Genomic DNA, 10,807 nt, shown 5'->3' with positions numbered 1-10,807 from the left:
TTCGAGTCGGAGGAGAACCTCTGATGACAGGAACCAAGACAGGCCCCATGCTAAGCAGCGCAGGGACGATAAGGTCGTCAGAAGGGACAAATCCCCGCACAGGAGGGAGGAAAACTTCACCCCTCTCAACACCTCCGAAGGCATATCCTGGCAGCCATCAGCGGAGAAGAGTTCATAAAATGGCCAACTCCAATGATCTCCAAGGGAAATAGGAGAGACAAATCGAAGTACTGCCGGTTCCACAGGGACCACGGACACGATACAGACGATTGCCGACAGCTGAAGGAGGAGATCGAGCAATTAATCAGCCGGGGCTACTTGAAAAAATATGTCCGGAGTGACACCCGCGGGAGTGACCCCAAGGAGAAGGGTCCCCAGGGCCGAAGCCCTCGGCGGTCTCAACCGCCCCCAGTCCGAAGACAATCTCCATCGCCGCCCAGTCCACCGCCAGAAACACACGGCTCCCAACCAAGAGGAGTCATCGGCACAATCATGGGCGGCCCGGCGGCTGGAGGCACCTCCTCCGCTGCTCGGAAAGCATATGCACGCCGAGTCAATGCCGTGCATGCATGCAGTAAGAAAGCGAAGACGGAGAATGAGATCTCCTTCTCGGACGCGGACCTTGACGGTTCGATATTACCACATGACGACGCCCTAGTCCTGACTATGCTCGTCGCAAACTGGGAGCTGAGGAAAATCCTGGTAGACAACGGGAGCTCAGCCGACATTCTGTACTATCACGCCTTCGAAAGAATGATGATAGGTGACGATCGCTTAAAGCCCGCGAACTCAGATCTTTTCGGATTTTCAGGAGAAGTAGTCAAGGTTGAGGGACAAATCGAGCTTCCTGTCCTCGTCGGAGAGCCGCCCTGCCAAGCCTTCGCCATGGTCAACTTCCTAGTAGTGAGGGCCACCTCGGTCTATAACGTTATTTTAGGACGGCCTGGCCAGAACCTGATCCGCGCCGTCGCGTCTGCTTATCACCAGAAGATGAAGTTCATAACGCCCAATGGCGCGGGAGAAGTTCGAGGAGACCAGCCGCAATCTCGGGAATGTTATGCAATGGCGCTTAAGGGCAGAAATGCGACGGAGTCGTTGCCAATCGAGCTACTGGACCTGAGGGACGAAGCTCAGGGAACTCAGCCCGCCGAAGACCTTGTCCCCGTCCCCCTGTGCGAGAACGATGATGAAAAGGTAGTCCAGATCGGCTTCTCTCTGGACGACGGCGCCCGGCGCAACCTCACCCAGTTCCTCCAGGACAATGCGGATGTCTTCGCATGGGCCCCCACGGACATGCCCGGCATCAACCCGGAGGTCAGTTCGCACAGACTAGGTGTCGACCCGACCTGCAGGCCGGTGAAGCAGAAGAAGAGACACTTCGCCCTCGAAAGGCAGATGGCGATCAGAGAAGAGGTGGAGAGACTCCTAAGAGCGGACTTCATCCGAGAAATCCAATACCCGGACTGGCTGGCAAACGTAGTCCTGGTGAAAAAGGCCAATGGGAAATGGAGAACCTGCGTCGACTTCACGGATTTGAATAAAGCCTGTCCCAAGGACAGCTACCCGCTCCCAAAAATCGATCAGCTCATCGATGCCACCGCAGGTCACGAATTGCTCAGTTTCATGGACGCCTTCTCTGGATATAACCAGATCAGAATGTATGAGTCAGATATCCCGAAGACCTCCTTCGTAACGGATCAGGGGACCTACTGCTACCGTGTCATGCCCTTTGGCCTGAAAAATGCTGGGGCCACGTATCAGAGGCTTGTAAACAAAGTCTTCCGGAATCAGATTGGCCGCAACATGGAAGTATATGTCGACGACATGCTGGTGAAAAGCCTAAGCTCGCAAGATCATGTCTCCGATCTAGAAGAAACATTTCAAGTCCTGAGAGACAATAAGATGAAACTCAATCCCACCAAGTGCACTTTTGGGGTCAACTCGGGAAAGTTTCTGGGGTTTATGGTCAGCCAGAGAGGGATAGAGGCCAATCCAGAAAAAATCAAGGCCGTGGTGGAGCTCGCTCCGCCGAAAACCATCAGAGAAGTGCAGCGACTAACAGGGATGATAGCCGCGCTGGGGCGCTTCGTCTCAAAATCTGCAGAGAGGTGTCTCCCTTTTTTCAACGCAGTCAAAGGCCTCAAAACCTCGCCCTGGACAGAGGAATGCCAAACCTCCTTCGAGGAGCTAAAGCAATATTTGTCCTCTCCACCGCTATTGACAAAACCGGAGCCCGGTGAGGAGCTAATCTTGTATCTATCTATAAGCCCCCTGGCTCTGGCTGCGGTCCTAGTTCGTGAAGAGCGCAGCCAACAAAAACCGGTCTACTACGTTAGCAAAGCCTTGCACGACGCCGAAATAAGGTACCAGCGGGTCGAGAAATTGGCCTACGCGCTGGTAATGGCGGCCAGGAAGTTGAGGCCGTATTTCCAAGCTCACACGATAAAGGTCCTAACTGACCAGCCGCTTAGACAAGTCCTCCACAAGCCAGATACTTCAGGACGACTGGTTAAATGGGCCGTGGAACTGAGTGAATTTGACATCCGGTACATGCCCAGGCCCGCGATCAAGGCTCAAGTATTGGCAGATTTCGTAGCTGAATGCTCCATCCCCCAGCAGATCGCCGAACCTGAGATCGCCCAAGCCCCAGCAGCGAAAGGTGCTACTACAACTGGAGAACCAGCAGAAGATGGAGCCCGAGCAGGAACCATCCCCCCGCCACCAGTTGAGCATGATCCTTCAATCGCCGAAGCACTTTGGGAAGTGCATGTGGACGGATCCTCAAACAAGGCTGGTTGCGGAGCCGGTCTGGTTTTAACCGGGCCGGACGGTTTCGCACTAGACTACGCCTTGAGGTTCGGCTTTCGCGCTTCCAACAATGAGGTTGAGTATGAAGCACTCCTCGCCGGAATGAATCTTGCAGTCCAGACCGGAGCCCAGAGATTGAAAGCTTACTGTGACTCCCAGTTGGTCGCCAACCAGATCCAAGGTATATACGAAGCCCGCGACGAGCGAATGATTAAATACCTCTCCCAGGTCCGGCAGCTATCCTCCAAGTTCAGAAGTTTTGAGGTTGTCAGAATCCCCAGAACGGACAACACAAAGGCAGATGTACTGTCCAAGCTGGCCGCATCCGGATACACGACTCTCGGGAATATATGCATGGAGTTCCTACAGGCCTCCAGTATCGAAAGAAAGACTGCTGAGATAATGCAGGTGGAACACGAGCCCTGCTGGATGGATGAGATCGTCGACTACCTGCGTAGTGGGAAACTGCCTGAGGCCAAGAGAGAAGCGCGCAAGGTGATCCAAAGAGCAGCCCGTTTTTCACTTGATGGCGAGAACTTGTTCAAAAGATCCTATACTCTCCCATACTTAAAGTGTCTCCGGCCCAGCGACGCCACGTATGCCCTGCAGGAGACACACGAAGGTATTTGCGGGGAGCACTTGGGGGGCAAAGCCCTGGCGATCAAAGTCCTCCTTAGAGGTCTGTACTGGCCGACGTTGAGACAAGAGACGCTGACCCTGGTAAAGAGATGCGAGAAATGCCAAAAGTTCTCCCCCACCATTCATCAGCCCGCTGTATCTATGGCCCCAATCGTCAGCCCGCTACCCTTCGCTATTTGGGGGATGGATATCTTGGGCCCCTTCCCACCGGCCTCCGGAAGGCGCACCTTCGTAGTGGTGGCTATTGATTACTTTACCAAATGGGTGGAGGCTGAACCTCTAGCCCAGATCACCGAACAGAATGTGCAGAACTTCTTCTGGAAATCAGTAGTCTGCAGATTCGGGATTCCTCGCGCCCTGATAACAGACAACGGCAAACCACCTACAATGGAGTCATCGCCATTTGGAGATGATCAAGTCAAGGAGCTCAACATGAAGATCCCACAAGTTCCCCAGCAAGTGTCAAGAAGGAGCTTGGAGTTGAACTTGTCATGGTGACACCTCATGTACCTCAACATGCATTGAAGATTGGAGGACAAGTCACAAGAGCCATGACAAAGTTCAAGTTGTTCACTCAAGCATAAGAAGTCCAAGAAAGTGCAAAGGAGCCAAGACATTCTAAGAAGACTCAAGGTTCTTATTTTTAGAATGCATTTGGAGCCCTCTTGATTTTATATTTAAATGCACATTCAATAGGTTTTCAAATGGTTTACATACTTAACTTTTTATATCTTTGAAAATCATTTCAGACACCCAAATATGTGTTTGAAAACCTAGGACTTAAGCCCAAAGACCAAAGCCCAAAGCCCCTTGAATTTAAAGTTAAAAATGAAATTTTACTTAAGGCCGGTCGACTGGGCTATGCCGGGCGACCACAGGATGCTACCTGGAATTTATTGGGCCGGTCGACCGGGGTAAGCCTGGCGACCGCAGATATGTTTTCTAGAAATCTAGAAAACATCCAGGTTGGGTTTGGAGGTCGACCGCCATAGGTCCGGTCAACCGCGATACTGTTTTTTAGCCGAATTTTTATTCAAACAGATTGCCCTCGCCCAGCGACCGCCATAGGGCAGGTCGACCGTGCGAGTATGAAATTTGAAATTTGAAATTTGAATTGAGTGCCCAATAAGGGCGGACGACCGCCGTGCCTCGGTCAACCGCCGCGACATGGAAATAGAGTCGTTGGGGCTTGCGCAGGTTGACTTTTTTAACCTTGTATTTTACAGTTTTACCCCAAACTGTCATATTTCTTTGTGGGCTATCTATACACTATCTAAACCTTTTCAAACAACCTTTTGCAAGATTAAATCCTATCTTCTTTAACTTAAACTTATATATGAAAGGTTAAACCTGTTTGAACTTAGATTTTTACATTCTATCAAGAGGTACTCCATAGGCTTTACATTTTTTCTTCCTTGGAGTGTTTGTGAGCTACACAAGGTTTGTAATTCGCCTATTCGAGAGGCATTGAGTGTTTTTCATTTTGTTTCTTCATTGTATTTGAGGGTCTCCGATTCGGCCCGCTAAAAAAGGTGAATCATTGTAAGAGGGAGTGTGCCCTCGCAAGGCTTCGTGCAGAAAGGGTGTGATCCCTTCCAAGGAGAAGTTGGTGTACGGCTTTGAGATTCGCCCGTTGAAAAATCTTATTGGTTTAGTGGAGAACCCGAGGTAAACTTGGAAGAGTGGAGTAGGTCAAGTTGTGACCGAACCACTATAAATTCCGTGCCTTGTGGATGCTTTCTCTTCTCCCTCTCTTTGCACTTGGTGATTGGTAATCTCTACCCTTTAATTGAACAAGGGTTAGAGTATATAAGTTTAATCTAACATCTAAACCCTATATTTCACTATATTGATTATTTGAACAAGGGTTAGATTAACTAGTGCTTATTTAGTAAATTGATTTTAATGATCCTCATTTAAGCCTCAAATTTTTAGTTAGCCAATTCACCCCCCCTCTTCTGTTGTCACACCCGTATTTCATTTGCTATCAATGCATAGGCTCTTAAAGTGATTTTCTTTTTCAAAATCTACAGGAGATAAAGATCCGTGACAATCCAAATGGATTTTGAGTTATGACAATCCGCTATAATTCCTCCATTCTTTGATGGAACAAATTATAAGGCTTGGATATTAAAAATATTTGCCTATTTCAAATTCATAGATTTTGACATCTTAGATGTCATTGAAAGGGGATTTTCTATTCCAAGAAAATACACAAAAAATGATGCAAAATTACTTTTATTAAATTCAAAAGCTATGATTATAATATGTTGTGGACTATGTCCTAATGCTTTTGAGAAAATTTCATCATGTACAAATGGAAAATATATTTGGACTAATCTAGAAAATTTTTATGAGAAAAATTATAGTCTCTCTTCAAATGATAAAAATTTTATTTTGAACAAAAAGAGACTTTACAAAAATCTTTTGCAAAGGAAAATTCTTTCAAACATTCAATTTCTTATTTGAAAAAATAAATTGAAAATTTGAAATCAGAAGTTAATTAATGCTGGGAAAGAAATGAAAAATTAAGTCATTTGAGCAAAATCATGATAAATAAAAATGATGACTTAATTAAAAAGTGCACTATCCTTGGAAAAGAAAAGGAAAGCCTTAAAAACACAAACAATGATCTAAATGAAAAATACAAGATTGTTTGTGAAAATGAAGAAAATTTAATAGTTAATTCTACTCGTCAAATAAATCATCTAAAAAATCAAATGAGTGAGTTTGAATTAATAAATAAAGAACTCTCTTTAAAGAACCAAATATTACAAGAAGATAAAGACAAACATATATGTTCTCATGTGTATTCGTGTGGTTCTAGTTGCTCTTCATCTACCTATGATTATTCATGTTCATATTACGGTATATTAGGGCATCACAAATCTAGGTGCAAGCTTAGATTTATGAAATCAAATAAGGTTGTGTGGATAAGAAAAAACTCACTTCCACACACAAACTTGGTTAGAACCAAAGTAATTTGGGTTCCAAAATCACCCATTAAAACTCTTCATTGAACACTTTGGTTAAATGGGTTGTGCTTAAATTGCTATATCATATGAATTCTCTTTAGATACTATTTTAATGTTACATTCATTGTATCTAGATCACATGTGCTTTAATGATATATCATTTCACAATTAAGCATAGATACATACCATTAGTCATGTTTTTAATAGAATGTATCATTGCTTATTGAGCTTCATGATCACATCTTGTATCTCTTATAGTCCATAAAGAAAACAAGAAATTACCTCTTTAGACTATATGTTGTGCTATATTGAAAATCTTTTAAAAAAACCAATCTAAGTGCAAGAACACACACATGTGCACTTTGCATCCACAACTAGATGAGCTAACATGCCAAATATTGCTAGAAATGGATCTAACAAGTGTCTCATTTTGTATCAAGCAAAATCTATCAAACACACATCTACAAAGAACTTCATTGAAAACATATGTCCATTCATTTTCTTGAGACTAAATGTTAGAAAGATAGAAATGATTTTTTAGATCTCCTCACATGGCCTAAGGATCAAGTTTACATGTTCATTAGAATCCCATAGATGAGAGAAAAATAGAAGAAAATGGATCAGGTCACAAAATCCCTTAAAAAGTATTGAAAAATCCAAAACAGGGGTGTGGCGGTCAACCGAACCTTAAAAGGCGACCGCGGAAGGCAACCTGGACAAAAATAAAATCGAAACAGGTTAGAAGCGGCGGACGATCACGTGAACCCGGTTGACCGCAGATAGTCGAAATGGGAAACATAAAAAGGGACAGGCGGGTGGCGGCGGGCAACCGCGATAGCTCGGTTGACCGCGACAGTCGAAAACTGTGTTTTAAAGGGCGTCCGCGAATCGATTTTTTCACTTCCGTCGTTTCTTTCTCTCCTAGGGTTTTCTTCCCTCCTTGCTCCCAAGTCATTTTAGGTGGAAGATAATCAAAATTAAGGCATTCAAGTGACTTTTGATCCACCATTCATCCTCTATTTCTCATTTTTTCACCTTCTTCCTTGTTTTCATCCATATAATCTGTCCATTCCATTTCTTCTCTTTTTCTCTAGTCATTTTCTCTCATAAATTGTTCATTTTCTACTTGTTCCCATCCTTTTCATCCAATCTCATCATCTTTCTCAAAACCCCCTTGATTCTCACTTTGATTCATCACTTTTCTCTCAAAACGCTAGAAACTAAAATGTTAAGGAAAACCTTTGCTCAAAAAGGGAAGCGAGCAAGAATGAAATCGGAAGAAGAAGCATTCCCCTCCGAATACTTCTTCAACAAGCAAGCCAATGATCGTTACAAGGTCTTCGTAGATCGAGTCGTCATCTTAAGGCGAAAAGTTATTTTCCAAGACTTCAACAAATTTGATCTTCTATCACTCTTTGAATTTCAAGGTTGGTCCTTCTTCCTCGTATATAGCACTCCAATCTATCCTGAGATAGTTAGGTATTTTTATGCCAATTTGGATATTTCCAATGAAGGAATAGATATGAATACCCATTGTTTGTAATATTAAATAACCACAAGTGCACGGATCGCGTGTAGTCACGGGTCGAACTCAGGGAAGAGAAATCTTGTTTGTGAATCCTATTCTTGTATCACTTAGAATATAAACTATGATATATGTTGCCTGGCATTTACTTAGGATTTCCGTGGACATACCTCGGAGCCAACAATATCTATAAATTTTTATTCTAAACAATCTAAGAATCAAATTTAACTAAGATCTTTTTGATTTAAAATCCTAATTTAGGCAAAGTGTACCAAATTTTATTGATCTCTATTAACTACTTATCTAATTTAATTAGAAAACTAAATTCTAAGGGCTTAAATAAATTGGAAAATTGCAAAAGTAATTTGGAATACTGTAAAAACCTTAATTCAATATAAAAGATTACTTAGGGTTAGAATCCACCATGGGTTTGGATTAAATTGATTAATTATAACAACTCTTGAACTGGGTTGAAAATTCGATTAACTAGTCAATAAGGAATAAGATCAAAGGGATGTCATTCCTTATAAGTAATTAATCAAATCCCCTCTCCAATTTAATATAATCATATAGAACTTTATATTTGTTAATCAACAATCATTCATACGAAAGGGGAAAGCCAAAGGCATGAATGATTGGGATTTTCCAAACACATAATCCTACACAATTTTTCAATTGAGTAGATTGATTTAATTATAAATATTTCTCCTTCCCCATGGCTTCAACTAAACCCTAAGTAATTAGGATTTAGTTGTTCATGGAAAATGGAAGAAAAACAAAAATAAAGGAGATAGAAAAGATAAGAGATGCCATATAATTACTTGAAAGGAAAACTAAAAGAAAAATAGACTCTCCACTAGTTTAAATTAAACAAAAAATACATCACTTTGGAACTAGAAAATAGAACAAAATAAAAAGAAAACTTATTCTTTTTCTTCTCCTTCAAACAATGGTTGAATCTTCCTTCTTCAATGCCTTGATATCACTTTGGATTAAGCCTTGGACGGTTGGATCGGATGAAAGAACACACCACACCTCCATACACTTCGAACGAGATAAAGAACAAGCAAATGATGGACGAAAAATTAAGGGAGAAAGGAAAAATAATGAGCAAAAATTCAAGAACCCAAGAGGGAGAGAAAATATAAAAAGGGAACTAAAATTGGAAGAGATTTCAAGAGAGCAAAATGAGAGAGATAGAGAGTAGTGGACGAAAAATGTAGAAGGAAAAGACCAAGTAGTGAAAATTCAAAGAAAATAGAGTTCGGCCAAAAATTAGAATGATGAATGACTTTTAAAGAGTTAGGTCCAAAATTGCCTCTTTTAGGCCTAAGGAAGCAAAGGTTATAATTAAAGAGATCTAATCCAAGGGTAAGATGTTATGCTTCTTCTTCTTTTTCTTTAGAAACGTGAGCATTCCTTCTAAATATTCCGAGAGCCTCTTACTCATGACCAAGAAAATAATAATTGCACATTATCCTTCGAATTTCCTTCCTTGCCATATTGCCGAACAATGAGATTGGAGAGATAATAGTATCAGTTTTGGAAAGTCTAATTAGCCGAAACTTTCTTTCTTTATAAAGTATTACCCCAAAATAAATTTCCACCGACTGTAGAAGTCTAAAAAAAAATTGATCGAGTGATAGCTTTAATGGGAACCTTTGTATTTACAGCAACATTCTATTCCAATGGAAACTTCCTTTATATTCTCAAACAAAGATTCATCTCAATAGCAGCAGCATTCCTTATTCATTTAAAATATTCCAAAACGTTGGCAATTTCCAGAATTAAAAGATCAACTTTCCAAACTTGTACTCTTACTTGGTAGTTGTTTTAGGAAAGCTTTAAACTTAGGTCGGCACTTTCTATTACAGCAGCCTACATTGCCAAATTGATTTTTCGTGCTTTCCTTTCCTATATAATAATCCCCACACGTGGACAAGCCTCTTAAATGATGCAAGTTTGGAACTTGCTAAAACTTGGGTTATTTTCATTGGAAGGGTATACGGTGGTCCTTGTAAACAAGAAAGGAAAGAAAAAAAATAACTTCGTTAAAGCTGGAAAGAGAAACCCAGTGGGCCCCACGTTTTGCCATAGAAATCAAGCTTATACTACCATCACTCCTTGCTGTCATCTTTGCGTATATGCATGTGCATGCTTTTCTTTTGTCATCCGACCCATGCAAGGCAACATGGAACAGACCATGTATGTTGTTTCTATCAATAAAAAAAAAACGCCCAAAATGGATGGGCCATATTGGATGGATGGATGGATGTGGTCCCTATAGTGTACAAAGTTGGGCATAAAAGGATTGATCCAAACCATCCATTTTATGGGCTGCAATACATGACTCATAGTCCTCCAATTATCTCTGTAAGTAGATCCAAACCACTCATTTGATGGGCTACGTCCCTTTAATCCATTGTGTAGGGTAATCTAAACCGTTCAAATGATTAGGCCTCGATGTAAATCCTCTATGCGTAATCCAAGCTGTCCATTGTGTGGGCTGTTCCAAATTCATCCCCAAAGTTGATCTTGACAGTTCATTTATCAAACCACAATGTAGGAGGGTCATATCCTAAATGATCTGTAGAGATAATCTGAACCATCTATGAGGTGGGTCTACATAAATGGGGACAGACAATCCCACTTGTGCTCACACAGCGTGGTTTGCCCAAAAATAATTTCTATGGGATGAACCTAACTGTCCATTTGAACCGGCCACAATGTAAATTGGTTGGGCCCTCTCAATTATTTCCCATAAGATGGACCCAACTGTCTATTTGGTGGGCTCAACAAAGTAAGTAGGTGGCACCTCAAACCCTCTTCATAGAATAATCTGAACCATTCATTTGTTCCG

The 10,807-nt window shown here is 42.1% G+C and overlaps 1 protein-coding gene across 1 annotated transcript; it reads left to right on the top strand.

The window, feature by feature from the left end:
* The first annotated feature begins 2,400 nt into the window (after window positions 1-2,400).
* On the top strand, window positions 2,401-9,680 carry LOC143887992 (uncharacterized). The gene is made up of 2 exons (XM_077392259.1): window positions 2,401-3,528; window positions 9,621-9,680. Exons 1-2 carry the CDS (start codon window positions 2,401-2,403, stop codon window positions 9,678-9,680), a joined length of 1,188 nt encoding a protein of 395 aa, XP_077248374.1.
* Window positions 9,681-10,807: the final 1,127 nt, after the last annotated feature.

Source organism: Tasmannia lanceolata, unplaced genomic scaffold, assembly GCF_043159265.1.
Source record: "Tasmannia lanceolata isolate RefF3 unplaced genomic scaffold, GAP_Taslan_0.1 ptg000002l, whole genome shotgun sequence".
Lineage (NCBI taxonomy): Eukaryota > Viridiplantae > Streptophyta > Magnoliopsida > Canellales > Winteraceae > Tasmannia > Tasmannia lanceolata.
The sequence above is the reverse complement of the archived record's forward strand: the minus strand, read 5'-3'. Positions and strand labels throughout refer to the sequence as shown.